General features: G+C 45.1%; 1 protein-coding gene across 8 annotated transcripts in view; it reads left to right on the forward strand.

Moving 5' to 3' along the window:
* PTPN3 (protein tyrosine phosphatase non-receptor type 3) overlaps window positions 1-25,659 on the forward strand; it is a 1,297,151-nt gene that overhangs the window by 733,634 nt on the left and 537,858 nt on the right. For all 8 annotated transcript variants that reach the window (XM_044294788.1, XM_044294784.1, XM_044294789.1 and 5 more), the window contains 2 exons: window positions 22,192-22,364; window positions 23,538-23,672. In XM_044294788.1, coding sequence (XP_044150723.1) covers window positions 22,192-22,364; window positions 23,538-23,672 — 308 coding nt within the window. The remainder of the gene's footprint in view (window positions 1-22,191; window positions 22,365-23,537; window positions 23,673-25,659) is intronic.

Consider the following 25,659-nt stretch of genomic DNA (forward strand, 5'->3'; position numbering starts at 1 on the left):
TGATCACCCCCCTGTCACTGATCACCCCCCCTGTAAGGCTCCATTCAGACATCCGCATGATTTTTTACGGATCCATGGATACATGTATCGGATCCACAAAACGCATGCGGACGTCTGAATGGAGCCTTACAGGGGGGTTATCAATGACAGGGGGTGATCAGGGTAATCAGGGTGATCACCCCCCTGTCACTGATCACCCCCCCTGTAAGGCTCCATTCAGACATCCGCATGTGTTTTGTGGATCCGATCCATGTATCCATGGATCCGTAAAAAATCATGCGGATGTCTGAATGGAGCCTTACAGGGGGGGTGATCAGTGACAGGGGGTGATCAGGGAGTGTATATGGGTGATCACCCGCCTGTCATTGATCACCCCCCTGTCATTGATCACCCCCCCTGTAAGGCTCCATTCAGACATCCGCATGATTTTTTACGGATCCATGGATCGGATCCACAAAACGCATGCGGACGTCTGAATGGAGCCTTACAGGGGGGTTATCAATGACAGGGGGTGATCAGGGTAATCAGGGTGATCACCCCCCTGTCACTGATCACCCCCCCTGTAAGGCTCCATTCAGACATCCGCATGATTTTTTACGGATCCATGGATACATGGATCGGATCCACAAAACGCATGCTGACGTCTGAATGGAGCCTTACAGGGGGGTTATCAATGACAGGGGGGTGATCAGGGAGTGTATATGGGTGATCACCCGCCTGTCATTGATCACCCCCTGTAAGGCTCCATTCAGACGTCCGCATGTGTTTTGCGGATCCGATCCATGTATCCATGGATCCGTAAAAATCATGCGGACGTCTGAATGGAGCCTTACAGGGAAGTGATCAATGACAGGGGGTGATCAGGGAGTGTATATGGGTGATCACCCGCCTGTCATTGATCACCCCCCTGTAAGGCTCCATTCAGACGTCCGTATGCTTTTTGCGGATCCGATCCATGTATCCGTGGATCCGTAAAAATCATACGGACGTCTGAACGGAGCCTGACAGGGGGGGTGATCAATGACAGGGCGGTGATCAATGACAGGGGGGTGATCAGGGAGTTTATATGGGGTGATCAGGGGTTTATAAGGGGTTAATAAGTGACGGGGGGGGGGTGTAGTGTAGTGTTTGGTGCGACTGTACTGACCTACCTGAGTCCTCTGGTGGTCGATCCTAACAAAAGGGACCACCAGAGGACCAGGTAGGAGGTATATTAGACGCTGTTATGAAAACAGCGTCTAATATACCTGTTAGGGGTTAAAAAATTCGGATCTCCAGCCTGCCAGCGAGCGATCGCCGCTGGCATGCTGGAGAGCCACTCGCTTACCTTCCGTTCCTGTGAGCGCGCGCGCCTGTGTGCGCGCGTTCACAGGAAATCTCGGCTCACGCGAGATGACGCCAATCGGCGTTAGTGTGACCTGGCAGCGCCGCAGCATTGACGCCTTTCGGCGTTAGCGAGACGAGAGGAGGTTAAAGGGAACCTGTCATGTGGATATTTGATTATAATCTAACTAATTATATACAATCATTAACTACTAAAAAGTACCTTAGATGTATTCACTTACTGGTGTGACAGATGGTTACCTCATAATATACACACAAAGATGTTGCATGCTAATGAGCTGATTTAAGTCCGGCGTGATGTCATTGAGTCCAGCGTATATTTAATTCAGAGATATAGCCACTCCCCTGCCCACCTGCTGCTGATTAATATGGAAACAAACTGTCATCCAGCACCAGGTGGGCGGTGAGAGTCAGGAGCTCATGAATATTCATGACTCATCATTATCAGCTGGAGCTCTTCAATACAAGATGTTGGCAGATTGACTGGGTCATTTAAAGAAAGTGGCCCAGCATTTTGCTAATCGAATCAGTCACTTAATTATGTTGCCCTTAGTTAGGACACCATAATAAGGTCTGGCTATGACATTATTAATTTTCTTAGGATACAGGGGTGTATGCCCTCTGGTCCTGGCAATTTGTCTATTTTTATCTTTTTAACACCGCTGTACTTCTTTATGGGTCAGACAGGGCACTTTTAATGTGGAATTTACTTTTACATTCTGCATTTCATCTGACAGTTTATTTTCCTGAATACATGTTCTTTAATTATATAAATGGTAAAAAGTATAAATCTGAAGGTGTTGGCCCTTTACAGAGTAATGAGGGGGAAGTTGCAGACATCAATGAGTAGAAAACAAATCTATTAAATAGTTTTTTCTTCACTGTATTTACTGAGGAAAATAAACTGTCAGATGACATTACTTAATTGCTGTACTTCTTCCTGGGAAAGACAGGGCACCTTTTTATAGGAGAATTTACTTTTACATTGTGCATTTCCTCTGACAGATTATTTTCCTCAGTGAATACAGTGGAGAAAAAATATTTATTATCTTTGCTTTCTCCTCATCGCTGTCTGCAACTCCTTCCTCATCACTCTGTAAAGGGCATACACCATCAGATTTATATTTTTTATCATTTATATAATTGAAGATAATGTTAGGGTTAGTTTTACACTCTTTGGCCTCATGCACACGACAGTTTATTTTCACAGTCTGCAAAAACGGGGTCCGTAGGTCCGTGATCCGTGACCTTTTTTTCGTCCGTGGGTCTTCCTTGATTTTTGGAGGATCCACGGACATGAAAAAAAGTCGTTTTGGTGTCTGGCTGGCCGTGCGGAGCCAAACGGATCCGTCCTGAATTACAATGCAAGTCAATGGGGACGGATCCGTTTGATGTTGACACAATATGGTGCCATTTCAAACGGATCCGTTCCCATTGACATTCAATGTAAAGTCTGGAGTTCTTTTATACCATCGGATTGGAGTTTTCTCCAATCCGATGGTATATTTTAACTTGAAGCGTCCCCATCACCATGGGAACGCCTCTATGTTAGAATATACTGTCGGATATGAGCTACTTCGTGAAACTCAGATCCGACAGTATATTCTAACACAGAGGCGTTCCCATGGTGATGGGGACGCTTCTAGTTAGAATACACTACAAACTTTGTACAAGACTGCCCCCTGCTGCCTGGCAGCACCTGATCTCTTACAGGGGGATATGATAGCACAATTAACCCCTTCAGGTGCGGCACCTAAAGGGGTTAATTGTACTATCATATTCCCCTGTAAGAGATCAGGGCTGCCAGGCAGAAGGGGGCAGACCCCCCCCCCCCTCCCCAGTTTGAATATCGTTGGTGGCACAGTGTGCACCCCCCATCGGGCCCCCCCTTCCTCCCTCTAATGTTAGAAATCGTTGGTGGCACAGTGTGCACCCACCATCGCCCCCCCCCCCCTCCCTCCCTCTATTGTAATAAATCGTTGGTGGCACAGTGTGCGCCCACCATCGCCCCCCCTCCCTCTATTGTAATAAATCGTTGGTGGCACAGTGTGCGCCCACCATCGGCCCCCCTCCCTCTATAGCAGTAACAACATTGGTGGCAGTGTGCGGTCTCCCATTCCCCCCCCCATCATTGGTGGCAGCGGAGTTCCGATCGGAGTCCCAGTTTAATCGCTGGGGCTCCGATCGGTAACCATGGCAACCAGGACGCTACTGCAGCCCTGGTTGCCATGGTTACTTAGCAATAGTACAATAGTAGAAGATTCATAGTTACCTGCTTGCTGCTGCGATGTCTGTGTCCGGCCGGGAGCTCCACCTACTGGTAAGTGACAGGTCTGTGTGGCGCATTGCTAAAGAACTGTCACTTACCAGTAGGAGGAGCTCCCGGCCATTCACAGACATTGCAGCAGCAAGCGGTAAGTATGAATCTTCTACTGTTGTACTATTGCTAAGTAACCATGGCAACCAGGGCTGCAGTAGCGTCCTGGTTGCCATGGTTACCAAAAAAAATAGGACAGGTCATATTTTTTTGACGGACAGGATACACGGATCACGGCCTCGGCTGCAAAACGGTGCATTTTCCGATTTTTCCACGGACCCATTGAAAGTCAATGGGTCAGTGAAAAGAAACGGAAAACGGCACAACGGCCACGGATGCACACAACGGTCGTGTGCATGAGGCCTTTGGCAATGAATCTCTGTTTCTAGTTTGGCTGCTTTAATTTGTCTTCTACATATCCTATATTTTTTTCCCCTTATAGTTTTTCAATGCTTCCTTGCTACCCTTCTGTTTTAGTGATTGTAAATGCTCCTTTATTCCATAAAGGTATTTACCTCTCACAATCAGAGTCTAGGATGTTTTTTAAAATTGCAATTTTTGGGCAGTATTTTTATTTTTAAGGACTTTGTGCCAGTTAGTTAGGCCAATGGCCTCTCTTAGTTGGCTAAATTTAGCTTTTTTGAAGTTTAGTAGAAACACTCTTTTAAATGACAATTGGAAGGTTATTTTATGGTCACTATTTCCCAGGTGTCCCCCAACCTGCACATCTGTTGTTCTCTCAGGTCTTTTGGTTAATACTAACTCCAGTATGGCTGAACCTCTAGTCAGGTCCTGAACCATTTGGGAAAGGTAATTGTCTTTGTCTACTGCCAAAATCCTCCATCCTTTATGAGATCTATAGGTTTCAGTTTCCCAATGTATATCTAGGTAGATGAAGTTCCCCATAATAATGACCTCATGATTTGCCACTATGGATGAGCGGACCCATGGATGTTCGGGTTCGGCCAAATTTTGAGTCAAAGTTTGGGTTCGGGACCCGAACTCGAACCCGAACCCCATTGAAGTCGATAGGAACCTGTGATTATCCCCCCTCCCATGCTAAACACACATTCGGACAATGCACTTGTTGCAGGGCAGGCCAGCACCTCCAAGGCGTAAAGGGCAAGCTCAGGCCATGTACCCAATTTGGAGACCCAGAAGTTGAATGGGGCAGACCCGAGTCCTGCTAAGACATTCCGTATCAGCTGGTGGTGCTGACAAAGCTTTTTCACTTTTCGACCATGATAACCTGAGGTGCTGGCGGTGCCCCAGCTGGGTTGGCAACTTCTTCCTCCTCCTCCTCTGCCTTTAACTTCTGCTTCCACTGAGCCCCCGCTGTCAGGTGTGATTGCCATCATTAGCGCGTCTACCAGCGTGTACTTGTACTCGCGCATCTTCAGATCATGCTCCAGTGACGAAATTAAGGACAGCACCTTGTCCTTGTAGCGGGGATCCAGCAGGGTGGCCACCCAGTAATCAGCACTGGTTAGAATGTGGGCAACTCGGCGGTTGTTGCGCAGGCACTGCAGTGTGTAGTGTGTGCCAGACTGCCCAGATGCAATGACATATCCTCTGTAGGAGGTGCATCATCTGTGTCCTCTGTATACCCCCAGCTACGCTCCTTTGACGCCCATAATCTGCTTTGGGTGCCACCCTGCTGTGAACACTGTTTCTCCTCCTCCTCATCCTGCAGAACTGGGCCCTGGCTAGACAGTTGTGTACCTGGCCTCTGTTGGTGCAGGAACCTACCCTTCGAGCCATTTGTGAATGACTGGCCTGATAACTGTGGAAATGATCCCTCTTCCTCCTACTTTTCCTCCTGTGCCACATCCTCTTCCATCATCGCCCGAAGTTTTTTTTCCAAGGAGACATAGAAGTGGGATAGTAACGCTGAGGAATGCGTCATCGGCACTGGCCATGTTGGTGGAGTACTCGAAACACAGCACACATGTTCCGCATGGAGGCCCACTTGTTAGTGGTGAAGTGGTGCTGTTCTGCAGAGTGACTCACCCGTGTGTGCTGCAGCTGAAACTCCACTATCCCTTGCTGCTGCTCGCACAGTCTCTTCAGCATGTGCAAGTTGGAGTTCCAGCTTGTGGGTATGTCGCATATGAGGCGGTGAGCGCGAAGACCGAAGTTACTCTGCAGTGCAGACCGGTGAGTAGCAGCAGGGTGAGAGCGCTAAAAGTGCGCACAGACGGCCTGCACTTTCTGTAGCAGCTCTGACATATCGGGGTAATTTTTAAGGAACCTCTGCACCACCAAATTAAGCACCTGCACCAGGCAAGGGATGTGCGTCAAACCGGCTAGCCCCAGAGATGCTACTAGATTTCATATGTTATTGCACTCCACCAGGCCAGGCTTGAGGCTCAACAGCAACAACCAATTATTGGTCTGTTGTTCCATGCCCGTACACAGCTCCTGCTCCCCCCCCCCCCCCAAACAGATGGGTTTCAAAACAACCTGCTTTGTTTCCCTATGGCTGTGCTGAAGTTGGTGGTGAAGGAGTTACGCTAACCGGATGAGGAGGCGGTGGAGGAGGAAGCGGAGGAGAAGGCAACAGGAGGCAACAAGAATTGTCCTGCATTCCTCGGTAATGGTAGGACATGCACCAAACTGCTATCTGCCTCATGCCCAGCTGCCACTGCATTTACCCAGTGTGCAGTTAGGGCGATATAACGTTCCTACCTGTGCTTACTAGTCCACGTATTGGTAGTAATGTGGATCTTGCCACAGATGGTGTTACACAGTGCACACCTGACTCAGTGGATCCAAAGCTAAGGAACCAAAAGGGAGACCCCTGCACAAGACCTTGCACTTTCCCTGGCTGCTCAGCCTATGCAAAGATCCCAAAGGTGGATGTTTGCATATCCACGTACCTCGACTATATAACCCCTGAACACCCTACAATAGTGAGGGGACACGACCACCGCTCCCTACACAGACACGGAGGGAGTCAGGGTCACCTGGGATCCAGCAAACATAAAATAACAGATAAATGTACAGCACTTAATTTTGTAGCAGACTGGGAAACAGGATCAGCATGCACACACACTCCAGGAAGAAGTATAAGCCGCCTAGTAAAGCATTATGGGGAGGAATTTAAAGGGAAGCAATCAGTCCAACTACATGACAGCTGAGAGAGGCTAACGAGATGAGGAACTGAATACCACAAAAAAGAAAACTCAAGGAGGAGGTTCTGAAAGGCCTCTGTCAGAGCTTCTCAGCTGTCTGGTTGTGACAGTACCCCTCCCTCTACGAGTGGACTCCGGACACTCAGAACCCACCTTCTCAGGATGGGACCTATGGAAATCCCTGATGAGACGAGAGGCCTTAATGTCCGTCACTGGGACCCACATCCTCTCCTCAGGACCATAACCCTCCCATTGAACAAGGTACTGAAGAGAACCGCGGACAAGACGAGAATCCACAATCCTAGAGACCTGAAAGTCAAGATTTCCATCCACCATAATTGGAGGAAGAGGCAAAGGCGAGGGTACAATGGGTTGAACATAAGGTTTCAATAAGGACTTATGAAAAACATTATGGATCTTCCAAGTCTGAGGAAGATCAAGATGGTAGGCAACAGGATTGATGACAGACAGGATTTTGTAAGGCCCAATAAACCTAGGACCCAACTTCCAGGAGGGAACCTTCAATTTGATATTCTTGGTAGACAACCACACCAGATCACCAACATTCAGGTCCGGACCAAGCACACGTCTCTTATCTGCCACAATCTTATATCTCTCACTTATGCTCTTTAGATTATCCTGAATCTTTTGCCAAATAGATGACAAAGACGAGGAGAATCTGTCCTCATCAGGTAAACCAGAAGACCCCTCTCCCGAGAAAGTCCCAAACTGCGGATGAAACCCATATGCACCAAAAAATGGTGACTTATCAGAGGACTCCTGACGACGGTTATTTAAAGCAAACTCAGCAAGGGACAAAAAAGAACACCAATCCTCTTGATTCTCCGCCACAAAACAGCGCAGATATGTCTCCAGATTCTGATTGACGCGCTCTGTCTGGCCATTCGACTGTGGGTGGAAAGCAGAAGAGAATGACAACCGAACCCTCAAGCGAGAACAGAAAGCCTTCCAGAATCTGGAAACTAACTGCGTGCCCCTATCAGAGACTATGTCTGAAGGAATACCGTGCAATTTGACAATGTGATCAATAAATGCCTGCGCCAGTGTCTTAGCATTGGGCAAACCAGGAAAAGGGATGAAATGCACCATTTTGCTAAAACGGTCCACCACCACCAGAATCACAGTCTTCCCCAAGGAACGAGGCAGGTCCGTTATGAAGTCCATGGACACATGTGTCCAAGGACGGGAAGGAATGGGTAAGGGAAGGAGAGGACCCGATGGCCGTGAATGAGGGACTTTGGCACGAGCGCACATCTCGCAGGCTGCCACAAAACCCTCAACCGACTTACGAAGCGCAGGCCACCAGAATCTCCGAGCGATGAGATCCAGAGTGGCTCTTGCCCCCGGGTGCCCAGCAAGGACCGTATCGTAGTGTTCCTTAAAAATCTTGTGTCTTAAAGCGAGAGGCACAAACAACCTCCCAGGAGGACAAAGATCAGGAGCCTCTGACTGGGCTGCCTGCACCTCTGCCTCCAATTCAGAAAAAAGAGCAGAGACCACCACACCTTTAGCCAAAATGGGACCCGGGTCTTCAAAATTCCCGCCTCCTGGAAAACAACGTGACAGGGCATCTGCCTTCACATTCTTAACTCCAGCGCGGAACGTGACAACAAAATTAAATCTTGAAAAGAACAAAGACGATCTGGCCTGTCTCGGGTTCAGACGCTTGGCTGACTCCAAGTAGGCCAGATTTTTATGGTCAGTACACACGGTAATAGGGTGTCTGTCTCCCTCCAGCCAATGGCGCCATTCCTCAAAAGCCAACTTGATGGCCAACAATTCCCTATCTCCCACATTGTAATTTCTCTCTGTGGAGGAGAGTTTTTTCGAGAAAAAGGCACACGGTCGCCATTTGGCAGGAGAGGAACCCTGAGACAAGACCGCACCCACACCCACCTCAGAAGCATCAACCTCAACTATGAAGGGTAAAGAAATATCAGGTTGCACCAAGATGGGAGCGGAAGCAAAACTCTCCTTGATATTAGAAAAATCCTTAAGCGCCTCTACCGACCAAGAAGAAAAATCTAGCCCCTTTCTGTTCATATCAGTGAATGGTTTAACAATAGAGGAATAATTCAAAATAAACTTCCTGTAATAATTGGCAAAGCCCAAAAAACGCATCAGTGCCTTCTGATTCTCAGGAAGCTCCCACTCAAGCACAGCGTGGACCTTCTTGGGGTCCATGCGAAAACCAGAAGCGGAGAGAAGAAACCCCAGAAATTGAATTTCTGGAACCGCAAACACACATTTTTCCAGTTTCGCATATAATTTATTCTCCCGCAGAATGAGCAAGACCTGATGTAAATGTTCCTTATGAGTTTTGAAATCAGGAGAAACAATCAAAATGTCATCCAAATACACTAATACAAATTTTCCCATCAAATGATAAAAAATGCTGTTCACGAAATACTGAAAAACGGCTGGGGCATTCATCAAACCAAAAGGCATAACCAAATTGTCAAAATGGCCCTCGGGTATTGAAGGCCGTCTTCCATTCGTCTCCTTCTCTGACCCTGACCAGGTTGTATGCCCCTCTTAGATCCAATTTGGAAAAGACTTTAGCCCCAACAACCTGGTTAAACAGGTCCGGGATTAGAGGAAGCGGATAAGGGTCACGAATAGTGATACTGTTCAGCTCCCTGAAATCCAGACAAGATCTTAAAGAACCATCTTTTTTCTTTACAAAGAAAAAACCAGCGGCAACAGGTGACTTCGAGGGTCGTATCTGTCCTTTTCTCAGACTCTCAGAGATGTAAGCACGCATAGCGATCCTTTCAAGTTGGGAAAGATTGTATAAACAAGATTTAGGCAGCTTGGCGCCTGGGATGAGATTAATAGGGCAATCGTACTCCCTGTGCGGGGGCAAATCCTGAACTCCACTCTCAGAGAAGACATCCGAAAATTCAGAGAGAAAAGATGGTACAGTAGCAACCTCAGAAACAGATGTCGTGAGGCAAATCTCTCTGCAAAAGTCACTCCAACCATTTATTTGCCTCGCTTGCCAATCAATGATTATGTTTAGTGAGCCAGGGTAGCCCCAACACTAGAGGAGTAGGCAAACCGCTAAGGACGAAACATGACACATCCTCAACATGAGCATCACTCACAATTAAACGGATATTGTGAACTATGCCCTTTAATGATTTCTGAGAAAGTGGAGCGGAATCAATAGCTAAAACAGGAATATCCTTTCCCAAAGTGCACACCTGGAAACCATGAGTTATTGCAAATTGACTATCAATGAGATTGAACGCTGCTCCACTATCCACAAAAATCTCACAAAAAATGTTCTTGCTCTTTAGCGCCACCCTAGCAGGCAGGACAAAACGGGAACTACAAGCAAACCTAAAACCTTCAATTTCCGCCACAACCCTGCCAATAGTAACAGACGGAACATTTTTAAAATATTTTTTCCTCTTTGTTTCTTTATTATTCCCAGAGAACTGCATAAATCTCCTAGAGGGACAAACATTTGCCAAATGATTTATACCTCCACAACAAAAACAAACCCTCCCATGCGGGCTGAATCTTCTATTGTCAGAAGCAATCAACCCCAGCTGCATGGGCTCCTGCTCAGAAGGGGCTGACAGCGACTGAGACCCCTGCACACAGAATGGGACCGCTGCACTGTCCTGGGACTGAGTATGACAGGAAGGAGAGATCTCTCCTCTCTCTCTAAGACGCCTGTCAATACGAACATCCTGAGACATAGCAGAGTCCAAAGAAATAGGCCTTTCATGAAAGGCAAATGCATCTTTCAATCCCTCTGAAAGACCATGGCAAAATTGACTTCGGAGTGCAGCATCATTCCAACCAGTATCAGCTGCCCATCTCCGAAATTCTGAGCAGTATATCTTTGCGGATTGTTTACCCTGGCATAATAGACGTAGTCTAGACTCAGCCAGAGCAATACGATCCGGATCATCATATATCCGACCCAGGGCTAAAAAGAATTCATCTACTGAACGGAGGGGCCGTGCCCCCTCCGGCAGCGAAAAGGCCCAGGACTGAACGTTACCCCTGAGCAGCGATATAATGATCCCCACCCTCCGTTCCTCATCACCAGAGGAATGGGGAAGAAGGCGAAAATGGAGTTTGCAAGCCTCTCTAAAACGCACAAAATTCTCACTACCCTCGGAAAACGTATCCGGGAGCGAGATCTTAGGCTCAGAACAAACTCCATGAACGCCAGCTGAACCGGTCACTTGAAGCTGAGAAAAAGTCCTGCGGAGATCAGCTACCTCCAATGAAAGACCCTGAAGGCGTTCAGCCAAAAGTGAAACCAGATCCATGCTTGAGACGGTTTTGGCGGCTTATAATGTCACGGACGTTGTACAGGAAACAAGACAAAGCAACATGCATATATGACTCACTGGAGCCAAAGCTAAGGAACCAAAAGGGAGACCCCTGCACAAGACCTTGCACTTTTCCTGGCTGCTCAGCCTATGCAAAGATCCCAAAGGTGGATGTTTGCATATCCACGTACCTCGACTATATAACCCCTGAACACCCTACAATAGTGAGGGGACACGACCACCGGCTCCCTACACAGACACAGAGGGAGTCAGGGTCACCTGGGATCCAGCAAACAGAAAATAACAGATAAATTTACAGCAACTTTGTAGCAGACTGGGAAACAGGATCAGCATGCACACACACTCCAGGAAGAAGTATAAGCCGCCCAGTAAAGCATTATGGGGAGGAATTTAAAGGGAAGCAATCAGTCCAACTACATGACAGCTGAGAGAGGCTAACGAGATGAGGAACTGAATACCACAACAAAGAAAACTCAAGGAGGAGGTTCTGAAAGGCCTCTGTCAGAGCTTCTCAGCTGTCTGGTTGTGACACAGACATTTCAAATTCCAGGAATTTTAAAATGCTGGCATTCATGGCCAGGAATCTTGAGTGAGTAGGGGGGTACTTCCTTTTTATCTCCAGTGTTTGAAGGATGGACAGTTGAACGCTGCCATGAGACAGTGTGGACATAATGGGTGACGGTGGTGGGGGTGGTCGTGTTGCTGCCACTTCCTCTGTTTGCGGGGTGGCCGCAGCAGAAGAGGGAGCAAGAGGAGCCTGAGATCGTTTGTGTTTTTTTAGGTGTGTACTCCACTGCAGCTCGTGCTTTGCATTTAGATGCCTCGCCAAGCAGGTGGTGCTCAGGTTTGGAACATTTATGCCTCACTTCAGGCTCTGATTGCACAGCGTGCAAACCACTCACATCTTGTCATCAACACATTGTCGCAGACTATTAAACTAGCTTGGAGATTGACCGTTTGAGTGATAGGTACCTTGTAATTATGTGAATATCTCTGGAAATTGGTATCCTTTAAAAATTAACTTTTATTATTACTTATAATAAAATAAATGCCCTTAAGTATTGGTGCAAGAATAAGGAGATAGGGTGGGCGAGCACCCCACCCGTGGTGCGTGTACAATAGTACTACGGAGGGTATAAGGAAAAGGGGGGAAGGGAATGCTAGGTCTCAGCCCCTATTGTTACCCTAATCAAAGGGCCCTTCTCCTGGTACACTGCAACCTCCTATATTGTCCCTAATTGTGTCCCTGTGCAGTGCTCCGACTGCCCCGCTTCGTCATGAAGGGGTAGGGAAAAGGGGGGAAGGAGAACCCTAGTGCCAGATTATGTACATCACCCACAGATGGGCTCCCAGAGCCCTGGGAAACCACTGTGTACAGTAACACTGGACCGGTGAGGACCGGTGTCCTGCAAGAAAGTAGTGTTAATGGGTGTCATGTCCGTGTATCACCCAACACTCATTGCTTAAATATGCTGGAATTAATCGATCATCATAGGTGGCCCGACGCGTTTCCGCGATGTATGGCAGTTCGTCAGGGGCCCACAAGATTGATATCAGCATTAATATCAATGGCCTACCCACAGGTGGGGGCAGGTCACTAGCGTTTCAAACAAGTGTATTAAGCAGTGATTAATTACAACAACTGATAGATGTATAGATTAAACTTCACAGACTCCCATTGTGTGGCAATATGGCATTATCATGACATTAGCCGCAGTCACAGATGCTTGTGGAAGGATTTTACTTATCTCGTCAGGAGTCACCGCTCAGTGGACCTGTTCCCACGATATAGACTGGTTACAGTTTCTCGCCAGTCAGTGCGTCAAGTGCCGCGTGTGGCAGTACCGCAAAAGGCGCCGGCATTGCTGCACCATTTAAAGCCATGCGCGTCAATGTAGCTCCACCTCTCCTCCCGATCAGCTGACCCACCACGTGACCACAGTGTCATGGTCACGTGGGGCATCATATGATCGCAGGTCCTGCAACGATACTAAGACCGGGAGAGACTAATGGGGAGGCTGTCAAGATGGTGGGGGCATGCTCAAAATGGTTCAGTCACACCCACCAGTCCCCTATGCTTAGGTCTCAAGAGGATGTCAACCTAATTTCTACATATGAGACCTAGGTGGAGGAATCCCGCAGTGAGGAAAGGGTGATACGCCTGATGGGCACCTTCGACATGAGGGCTGAAGAGAATAATGAGATTCTGAGGAGAAACTGGGGAACTCTGCTACTTGATCCAGATATTGCAAAAATGGTGACCCCCAATGCTCAAGTAACATATCGGAGGGGGCGCAACATAGAAGATCGTGTGGTGCATAGCCACTACTCGGGCGCTGCCACCACGCCGACTGGGTGGCTAAGAGCACCACATGGCTCCTACCACTGTAGTGGATGTGTTGCTTGCTCTTATATCAAGCAGGGGCATAACTTAAAAAATGTATATACCATCAAACAATTTATAAATTGCCGTACGAGAGGGGTGATTTATCGAGTGCAATGTGTATGTGGCCTGGAATACATTGGCAAGACTAAGCGGGAGCTACGCAGGAGGATAGGAGAACATTTGGGGGATCTACGTCATGAAAAGGATACCCCCTTGGCACGCCATGTGACAACCTTCCATGGCGGCGACTATTTGCAAGTTCGCTTTATGGGCATTGAGGTCGTCCTACCCCCAAATAGGGGAGGCGACTGGGACTAAAAGATCCTACAAAGAGAGACCTGGTGGATCTTTCAATTAAAAACTGTCCACCCACAAGGACTAAATGAACAGCTTTCATTCAGATGCTTTATCTGAGTTCACCCCCTACCTCCTGCGTGGCGACCTGTTCTGTGTTATTCCGGTTAGTCTTGTCACTGTACGTGCTTCAAACGTATTATACACATTAACTGCATCTCCCCTGCACAAGATGTTAGGGGATCTATTGAAAGAACATGGTCTTAGTCTTTTTGATTTCCACCGGCCAAAATACTTTAAAGGGTCACGCCATGCCACTCAGGTGTGAATCATAGCGGCGTCCCGGTCTATGAATGAATCTGGAATTTCATTCATCTATAGTGTGGGCCACCCCTATCCCTGTAGGGCATCCCCACGCATTATCTCCACCTAGGTCTCATATGTAGAAATTAGGTTGACATCCTCTTGAGACCTAAGCATAGGGGACTGGTGGGTGTGACTGAACCATTTTGAGCACGCCGCCCCATCTTGACAGCCTCCCCATTAGTCTCTCCCGGTCTTAGTATCGTCGCAGGACCTGCGATCATATGATGCCCCACGTGACCATGACGCTGTGGTCACGTGGTGGGTCAGCTGATCGGGAGGAGAGGTGGAGCTACATTGACGTGCACGGCTGTAAATGGTGCAGCGATGCCGGCGCCTTTTGCGGTACTGCCACACGCGGCACTCAACGCACTGACTGGCGAGAAACTAACCAGTCTATATCATGGGAACAGGTCCACTGAGCGGTGACTCCTGACGAGATAAGTAAAATCCTTCCACCCCCATCTGTGACAACGGCTAGTGTCATGATAATGCTATATTGCCACACAATGGGAGTCTGTGAAGTTTAATCTATACATCTATCAGTTGTTGTAATTAATCACTGCTGAATACACTTGTTTGAAATGCAAGTGACCTGCCCCCACCTGTGGGTAGGCCATTGATATTAATGCTGATATCAATCTTGTGGGCCCCTGACGAACTGCCATACATCAGGGAAACGCGTCGGGCCACCTATGATTATCGATTAATTCCAGCATATTTAAGCAATGAGTGTTGGGTGATACACGGACGTGACACCCATTAACACTACTTTCCTGCAGGACACCAGTCCTCACCGGTCCAGTGTTACTGTACACAGTGGTTTCCCAGGGCTCTGGAAGCCCATCTGTGGGTGCTGTACATGATCTGGCACTAGGGATCTCCTTCCCTCCTTTTCCCTACCCCTTCAGGACGAAGCTGGGCAGTCGGAGCACTGCACAGGGACACACTTCGGGACAATATAGGAGGTTGCAGTGTACCAGGAGAAGGGCCCTTTGATTAGGGTAACAATAGGGGCTGAGACCCAGCATTCCCTTCCCCCCTTTTCCCTATACCCTCCGTAGTACTATTGTACACGCACCACGAGTGGGGTGCTCGCCCACCCTATCTCCTTATTCTTGCACCAATACTTAAGGGCATTTATTTTATTATAAGTAATAATAAAAGCACATTTTTTAAGAATACCAATTTCCAGAAATATTCACATCAACACATTGTCTGAAGAACTGCCACGTCAGGGAACTCCTTGGAGCTGGCTTTGGTGTGCTTAGTCCCTGGGTGCGGTGGGCAGTAGCAGGCGTACTGGCTAGGGGACGGCCACTCTGCTTTTGCACCCTTCTCCCTCTTTTGCTGTGCGGCTGGCGCTATGTCACCAACACCTCTTCCTCCAAACTGCACACATCACTTGCATGACCTTGATTCCATGTAGGGACCTCATCATCTTCCACCCACTCTTCATCCCTGCCCTCCTTGCCAGTCTGCACATGGCAGAAAGCTGCAGCAGTTGGCACATATGTTTCATCATCATCATCACTGACGTGCTGCGGTGGTCCTCCCATGTCCACATCCTGAAACATAAGTGGTTGGGCATCAGTGCACTCAATCTCTTCCACTTCTGGGGCAGTTCTAGGTGAATGGCCCACAGAACGCCAGCCAGCACATAAAAAAGCATATGAAACTGCTGCATGACTTGGGGCTCAGACTACTTGGCTGATTTGCAAAGGGGTGAGGTTAAAAACAGATGCCAACAGATGGGCTGCAGGTGCGAACTCTGCGGTTTCAGCAGGGGAACGGATGGGAGACAATGTGGAGGAACTAGAGGCACTGTCAGACATCCAATCTACTACTGCCTCACCATTCATACACTGGGCCTACAAGATGACGCTGAACGTCCTGTCGTCTAAGCGCACCTGAGAAAGGTGTTTCAGATCGACCACGTCCTCTTTCTGAAACAGGAGCTCCAGCAGCACCACAACCAGGCCCACATCCCTTATTTGATGCTCTCGTCATTCTTTGAGGTCACCTACCGAACTAAGACATATTAACTATATTAATTTCCCTGTCACGTATAAAGTGCACATGTATCTCACACCAAAAATGGGTATATGTCACCCATCGAACTAACAGATAAATGAACTATTTTTGTGTCAGGAGTACAAAGATTGTGCATTGTACCCAGAAAAAATCACTATAGGTGACCTACAGAATTAACAGCCAGATTAATTATTATATTTCTGTGTGAGGGGTACAAAGATGGTGCATTGCACGCACAAAAAATACCTATACGTCACCCACACAATGCCCTTGTCATGGACGTACCGAGACATACGGATGTCCCGGTGACAGTGAGTGGCAGGGGATCTGTGAGACTGGAAACACGTTTTTTGATTCCCGATTTGTTTAACAAGATTGTTGGTGCCAATTTGTTCTTCAAATTGGACTTAGGGGGGCATATAAACTGGTTAGGATCAATGAAGGGGATGGATGGAAGAAAGCTTTTAATACTCCTGAGAGGCACTTTGAGAATCTGGTCATGCCTTTTGAGTTGACTAATGCTCCTGCAGTTTTGCAGCATTTTGTGAATTACATTTTTCATCACCTTGTGGGGAGGTTTGTAGTCGTGTATTTGGATGACATTCTAATTTACAAACCAAATTCCAAAAAAGTTGGGACACTATACAAACTGTGAATAAAAACTGAATGCAATGATGTGGAGGTGCCAACTTCTAATATTTTATTCAGAATAGAACATAAATCACGGAACAAAAGTTTAAACTGAGAAAATGTACCATTTTAAGGGAAACATATGTTGAATCAGAATTTCATGGTGTCAACAAATCCCCAAAAAGTTAGGACAAGGCCATTTTCACCACTGTGTGGCATCTCCCCTTCTTCTTACAACACTCAACAGACGTCTGGGGACCGAGGAGACAAGTTTCTCAAGTTTAGAAATAGCAATGCTCTCCCATTATTGTCTAATACAGGCCTCTAACTGTTCAATCGTCTTGGGCCTTCTTTGTTGCACCTTTCTCTTTATGATGTGCCAAATGTTCTCTATAGGTGAAAGATCTGGACTGCAGACTGGCCATTTCAGTACCCGGATCCTTCTCCTACGCAGCCATGATGTTGTGATTGATGCAGAATGTGGTCTGGCATTATCTTGTTGAAAAATGCAGGGTCTTCCCTGAAAGAGATGACGTCTGGATGGGAGCATATGTTGTTCTAGAACCTGAATATATTTTTCTGCATTGATGGTGCCTTTCCAGACATGCAAGCTGCCCATGCCACACGCACTCATGCAACCCCATACCATCAGAGATGCAGGCTTCTGAACTGAGCGTTGATAACAACTTGGGTTGTCCTTGTCCTCTTTGGTCCGGATGACATGGCGTCCCAGATTTCCAAAAATAACTTTTAATCGTGACTCGTCTGACCACAGAACAGTCTTCCATTTTGCCACACTCCATTTTAAATGATCCCTGGCCCAGTGAAAACGCCTGAGCTTGTGGATCTTGCTTAGAAATGGCTTCTTCTTTGCACTGTAGAGTTTCAGCTGGCAACGGCGGATGGCACGGTGGATTGTGTTCACTGACAATGGTTTCTGGAAGTATTCCTGAGTCAATTCTATGATTTCCTTTACAGTAGCATTCCTGTTTGTGGTGCAGTGTCGTTTAATGGCCCGGAGATCACGGGCATCAAGTATGGATTTACGGCCTTGACCCTTACGCACACAGAGATTGTTCCAGATTCTCTGAATCTTCGGATGATGTTATGCACAGTTGATGATGATAGATGCAAAGTATTTGCAATTTTTCGCTGGGTAACACCTTTCTGATATTGCTCCACTATCTTTCTGCGCAACATTGTGGGAATTGGTGATCCTCTACCCATCTTGGCTTCTGAGAGACACTGCCACTCTGAGAAGCTCTTTTTATACCCAATCATGTTGCCAATTGACCTAATTAGTGTTAATTGGTCTTCCAGCTCTTCGTTATGCTCAAATTTACTTTTCCCAGCCTCTTATTGCTACTTGTCCCAACTTTTTGGGGATTTGTTGACACCGTGAAAATTTGAATCAACGTATTTTTCCTTTAAAATGATAAATTTACTCGGATTAAACGTTTGATCTGTCACCTACGTTCTATTACAAATAAAATATTGACATTTGCCATCTCCACATCATTGCATTCAGTTTTTATTCACAATTTGTTTAGTGTCCCAACTTTTTTGGAATCCGGTTTGTATTGTCCAGACGTGGACATACATCAGGATCATATTAGACAGGTGTTACAGATCCTAAGACATATTAAATTGTGCGCAAAATTTGAGAAGTGTGTTTTTGCGGTCCACAAGGTGCAGTTTTTGGGCTACCTGCTGTCATCTTTGGGTTTTCAAATGGATCTAGAGAAAGTCCATGCTGTATGGGACTGGGGTCGACACAAAAATCTGAATTATTTTTTTTGCAGTTTTTGGGGTTCATCAACTTTCATAGAAAATGTATTCAGAACTATTCGGCAATAATAAAACCCTTAACTGACATGACTAAGAAAGGGACAGATGTTTTAGTGTGTTCTGATTCGGCACTGTGAACCTTTTTTGTGATTAAGGAATGCTTCTCTTTTACCCCTATATTGGTGCAGCTGGGTGCATCACAACCTTTCATTGTGGAAGTGGACGTATCCGAGGTGGGGGTAGGAGCGGTTTTATCGCAGGGCCCGTCACCTGGTAAATGGCGTACATGTGTCTTTTTCTCTAAATACTCTCTGTCGCAGAGAGAAATTATGATGTGGGTAACAGAGAGTTACTCGGCATTAAATTGGCTTTTGAGGAATGGCGTCATTGGTTGGAAGGGGCAATTCATCTGATCACGATGTTCACTGATCACAAAAACCAGGCTTACCTGGAGTCAGCTAAACAACAAATAGTCTTAGTTTTTTCACCAGATTCAATTTCAGATGCCTTGTCACGTAGTTTCCCTGGAGGTGGTGATTTTGAAAATCCGAGTCCTATACTGTCAGAAGAGGTGGTGATAGCCGCTCTTTAACCTGACCTAGAGACGCACCAGATTCTTTTACCTCGGGGAAACTTCCGGATCTCTACTTCCGTTGCCCATCTCGTCCAGACCATGGACTTACTTATCCATGGATTTTATCACTGATGTGCCTAATTTTTCAGGAAAGACATTTATTCAGGTGGTAGTTGATTGCTTTAGTAAAATGTGCACTTTACAGCATTGACTGGCCTAACTAATGCTAAAACATTTGCACAAGTGTTTATTGACAACATTGTGAAACTACAGATTTTGGAAGGCGTTCTGTACTCAATTGGGGGTACAACTGTCCTTTTCTTTGGCTTTTCATCCTCAGTCGAACGGACAGACGGGGCACACTAATCAGAGTCTGGAGATTTACTTGAGATGTGTTGTCTCTGAGAAACAGAGTTTTCCATAAATAATCAGAGCCAGGAGTCCATTGGAAAGTCACAGTTTTTTGTGGCAGTTTGGCACATTTTCTTGTTCAGATACTTCAAGTATCCCTGAGGAGGAACGTTATTCGTCATCATTGTCATCTATATGGCGGAAAATTTAAGATAACTTGATGAATATGGGCAGCAAGTATAAACGTGTGGCTGACAGAAAACTTATGAATGGTCTGGACCTAAGAGTGGGTGATTCTGTGTGGCTGTCCACAATAAACATTAAGTTGAAGGTACCTTCTTGGAAGTTGGGTCCAAGGTTCATTGGTCCATATAAGATCACTGCCATTATTAATCCTGTAGTTTTTCATCTTGAAATTCCTCATGCCCTGAAATTCATAATGTGTTTCATAAATCTTTGTTGAAGAGATATGTTAAAACTTTGGAGCCATCTTCCTTGCCACCCACTCCTGTCATGGTGGATGGTAGTTTGGAATTTCAGATCACCAAGATAATTGACTCTCGAGTTCACACCTAGAGTTAAGTGGTGTGGCCATTGAACCAGAGGAGAGGATGTGGGTACCGACATCTGACGTGAATGCCAGTCAATTGGTGAAAACTTTTCACAGGTCTCACCCGGATAAGGTCTGTCCTGGGTGCCCAGAGGTCACCCGGAGACGAGGGGGGATACTGTGATGGACATACAGAGACATACTGACTTCCCGGCGACAGTGAGTGGCAGGAGATCTGTCAGACTGGCAACACGTGGTTTGATCTGACAGGTTTTCCTTGTGGATCAATTGGTGTCTGTGTTGTTTCTGGTAATGGCCACATCCCTTGCCTCCAGGTGTTGCTTATTTGGTCATTTAACCTTCCTTATTTATAGTTGCATCACCCACTATGCTGTGCAGTTTATAGCTTCTGTGTCTGTCGATTGTTTGTGGTTGGATCTCACCTGAGTTCTTGGTGCTTCTATAGCCTCTTTGAAGTTAAGTCTTTCCTTTACCTTTTTGTATTTTGTTTGTGGGTTCGGTGTGTTGCATTTCCCTATTGTTTGTATTAGGCTTGAAATGAAGTAGACTCCTGTTTTTCCTTACTTTTGGAGGAACAGGTAGTCTCGTCCCTGCCATTAGTACCAGGGTCCTATAGGGCTAGATAGGACTATTTCTGCGTATGAACTCACCTACCTTTGGGGTCTGTTCATACTGGTAGTCAGTCAGGATTTTGGTTAGGGTTTTCACTAGGAGGTGTCCATCTTCCTTCCCTAGTTCTCAAGCCTGATTCCCTGTTCTCCTCTTCCCTCCTATGTTCGGTGTGGTGTTTCCCTCCCACACCGAAGCGTGACAGCCCTACTTTCATGATAATATATCACTGTAGCATGAACTTTTTAAGTTTTCCATAAATTTCACCTGAAAGCCAACTATCCCTAACTTTTTGTGAGTAGCGTATATAGCTTGTCTAGCTTTTTCATGACACTCTATAAGTGTTTTCCAATTTTTTTAATGCATAGTGCACTTCATTATTTACTTACAAGAATTTAGAAAATTTCAGTAATTTCAGAAATTGTATTTGACTAAATATGGTTTAAGTTCTATCCATGTAGACTTTTTACTTACGCGATAGTTAAAAAAAAAAAAACATTTTTACCATTTTACTACAGTAAATTTGTTCTTACTAAATTATTGATCATTTATGAAGGTGTCAGAGTGGGATAAAATGCAAGCTTTTGGTTACCAACTCCACAGCCCTGCTTGCACCTGATATATGAGAGTTTGATACATATATGCCACCACTCCCTGAGAACATTGGCCTTATGACCATTTGCTTTTTTAATCCTTGACCATTTTTAGTCTCTTAAAGGAAACCTGTTGCCTACGGCAAGCCCTCCTAAGTATAGTAATATATGAATAATACTTTTACCAATGCCGCTAGATCAGAAACTTGTATGTCTTTACTCTTCCTGTTGCTCGCTGCACTTTTGCCAACCAGAAGTGGAATGCATTGAGAGGACTTCTCATTCAGTCCTCTCTGTTATGTGCATGCACTCATAAGTCCTGTGTATGCATACAAATTTGTGGAAGCACAGCACAGGTAAGGGGTGGCATCCACAAATTGGTTGATCAGCGTTCTATACATGTATTAATATACTTAATTGGACTTGCAGGAGGTGATTGATTCCTTTTAACTAAAACTAATATGAATCCCAAATTGGTGAGCCTAAAAAAAACTACAAAAAAAATAAGGCCTTGTACAATATAAAAATTAGTTATGGGGAGGTAAAAAAAATAAATATTATGCCCCTGAGCAAATATAGTACTAACATCTCTGGCAGTTCAAAAGTTACATTTGGTAAGGAAAAAGTGCATTTGATTTCCTCCATTTTTCATAATTGAAAACTGTGTTCTAACATATCTGTTTGATACAGTTATTGCATATGCACATTGATATTTTGTAGTTATAATTATAAATATATTAATTACCTTTTTAATAATTTTACATTTTTATAGTGCAAATCACTGTCTTATTATTGATATTTGTATTAATCAAAATTGACTCCGGTTACTATGCACAATAATCATTCTATAAAAATATGCATTGCAGAATGAATTTAGAGATCAGATAATAGCCTTCAACATGTTGAACTACCGAGCATGTAAAAACCTTTGGAAATCATGTGTGGAACATCATGCATTTTTTCAGACAAAAAGATCACTAACTCATGAAAAGAAACTATTGTCTAATTACTGGACCCTGGGTACAATTAACCACACCAAGTGAGTATAGTTATCCTATCAGTATCAGTGTTTCTCTTGACACTACATATACAATTCATCCCCTTTCTCACTGGAAATAGAGGTAGTAGTACAGTGTAACAGTACTTTATTGTAATAATTCTATGCCCTCATTTATAAAGTATGTGTTATCTTGCAGAGGAGTACATAGAGACCAATGATTACCATAGCAAACATCAGATCTCCCCCCCCCCCAAAAAAAAAAAAAGTTGACAACTTATAACTCACTACTGCCTCCTGTATTGTGCCCGATGTGCTGCAAAAATGTCTCCCCAAAAGTGAACCTAGTGGGCTATCCAGGTGCCTCTAAAAGTGAGCTTGCTAAGCTGTCACAGGTGCCTTCTAGTATTGTACCTGCTATCCCATCTCAAAAATGTTTCACCTCTGTCACTGTTCCAGTGTTATCCCACTTTTCCAGGGTCTGGCACAATCCATGGGGAAGTGATTGTGAATAGCTAATTCCATCCCAATTCTTTGTTATTCAGTTGTATCTTACTTCCTATGTGAGCGGGGCATCCTCCTGGTGCCAGGTTCCTCCTAGCGCATGGCTGCATACCAACCATGTGCTCTGCATCCATTGGTAGTAAGCTACTATAGCAATCTAATTTTTATGTTTATGAAGAGGTTTTCAATTTGAAATAAAACATGAATTTTTTATTTATTAAAACCACAGTTATTCTTGGTTAAAGATACCATTACCAAAGCAACACATTTACCTGGCACAATTAGCGGGAACCATGTAATAGGTCCCTTACATATGGAGGCATCTTTACTGTGGAGGATGCACTATTAGTGAGTGAGCTCTAAAGCACCTTTTTACTAACTTGGAATCCCTAAGAGAGGACTTACACTTAATAAAAGAGATAGTGATGGGCTGCAGAGGTATATCTAGATATATCTAGTGATCTGTGGGTGTTCTAGTGGTGGGTCTCTTGGTGATATGACATGTCTTCTATCTTGTGGATAGGTGATAAATGTCTTTCATGTTACAACCCCTTTAATACGTGATAACTATTCTTGACTGGTGATATTGAAGTAGATTTGTCCTAGGATGAATAGATGGACAAAAATTATGTTTATATGATAATATTTTGTTTGCTAATTATTCATAGATATTTATACTTTTTTATAAATATCTAACATTATTTCTCTAAGATCTGCCAGCAGTCAGCTCTGCAGAAAAGTGATAGGTGGTATGGTGTTAAACACAAATTTAAGGAGATCTTTGTCTGCGGAGCATCTTGAAACAAAAAGCCTTCCTTCCCGTTCTCCTCCTATTACACCAAATTGGTAAGTAATCACTGTAGACAATAACCTTAGCTTTTTTTTTATTGGTTTTATTCTTTTTGTTCACCTCCTAAAAGTAATTTGGGAAAAACGAATTGTGTCTCACACCATCAGTAATCAATGAGACAGGTCACAAGTATGTGTTAACTGTACACATTTCATTTCTTGTGTACATTAATAATAGTGAAAACTATTAAATACTATAATTAATTAGATTGGTTGGCCTCCAACCCCTGATGATCAGCTGTATGAAGAACCTACATTACTTTGTGAGTCACCCCAACCATTAAACGGCTCAACACACTATATTATCAGTGTGTGGTTCATAACACATGCAACACCCCAATAAAAGAACCACCACAACACAATCAAATGCCAATCTAATCATAAGCTTTATTAGTACATGTCAAATAATATAATTAAAATCAATCATATAACAGTGGAATGCATATACAGCAAAAATAAGAAATACTGAGCTGGTTGTAATCAAATAAAAAACACTGACGGGCTCAAAATATTTAAAGGAAGCACATCCCTCCTCCAAAATTAACAGATAATAAAGTGCTTAGTGCAATCATGAAATGGAGGTAATAGCATAAAAGCTAGTAAATTAATAGGATACAGCTCCTCACATAAAATCAATGTGGGTAATAAATAACATGACACAAGCAGATAGCCCAACAGGTGAAAAAGTAATATAAATCTTATACCGACCAGTGTAGCTTCACTCCGACATACGTTTTGTGTTATGCTTCTTCAGGGGATTTTCTGTGAGGCTATGGCATTCAGTGGGATAAATAATGTGACACTTAAAGGGAACCTGTCACCGGGATTTTGTGTATAGAGCTGAGGACATGGGTTGTTAGATGGCCGCTAGCACATCCGCAATACCCAGTTTCCATAGATCTGTGTGCTTTTATTGTGTAAAAAAAACGATTTGATACATATGCAAATTAACCTGAGATGAGTCCTGCCCCTGACTCATCTCACGTACAGGACTCATCTCAGGTTAATTTGCATATGTATCAAATCAGTTTTTTTTACACAATAAAAGCACACAGAGCTATGGGGACTGGGTATTGCGGCTGTGCTAGTGGCCATCTAGCAGCCCATGTTCTCAGCTCTATACACAAAATCCAGATGACAGGTTCCCTTTAAATAGTTCAAGTTACTAAAGCTGTAGCAATGCCAGTGCAGGGGTTTTTATGTTTTTCTTGTAAAATTTAAAATTCATTTTTTTAAGGAAAATATGTTTTTTTTTTTATCCTGGGGATTTTTGACATAAATTATTAAGTCTTCTGCCATTTAGTAATTCTACAGGAGTATGTTGACAAGTGAATGTTTGATTACTTATGTAGTGCAATATATTATGCTGTCAGTGAAAAAACTAACGGTTAAGGCCTCTTTCACACTTGCGTTGTCCGGATCAGGCGTGTACTCCACTTGCCGGAATTACACGCCGGATCCGGAAAAACGCAAGTGTACTGAAAGCATTTGAAGACGGATCCGTCTTCAAAATGCTTTCAGTGTTACTATGGCACCCAGGACGCTATTAAAGTCCTGGGTGCCATAGGAGTAGTGGGGAGCGGGGGAGCAGCATACTTACCATCCGTGCGGCTCCCGGGGCGCTCCAGAATGACGTCAGAGCGCCCCAGGCGCATGGATGACGTGTACATGCGATCACGTGATCCATGCGCTTGGGGCGCCCTGACGTCACTCTGGAGCGCCCCGGGAGCCGCACGGATGGTAAGTATGCTGCTCCCCGCTCCCCACTACAGTTTACCATGGCTGCCAGGACTTTAGCGTCCCGGCAGCCATGGTAACCATTGAGAAAAAGCTAAACGTTGCATCCGGCAATGCGCCGAAACGACGTTTAGCTTAAGGCCGGATCCGGATCAATGCCTTTCAATGGGCATTCATTCCGGATCCGGCCTTGCGGCAAGTGTTCCGGATTTTTGGCCGGAGCAAAAAGCGCAGCATGCTGCGCTAT

This window comes from Bufo gargarizans, chromosome 5, assembly GCF_014858855.1.
Source record: "Bufo gargarizans isolate SCDJY-AF-19 chromosome 5, ASM1485885v1, whole genome shotgun sequence".
Classification (NCBI taxonomy): domain Eukaryota; kingdom Metazoa; phylum Chordata; class Amphibia; order Anura; family Bufonidae; genus Bufo; species Bufo gargarizans.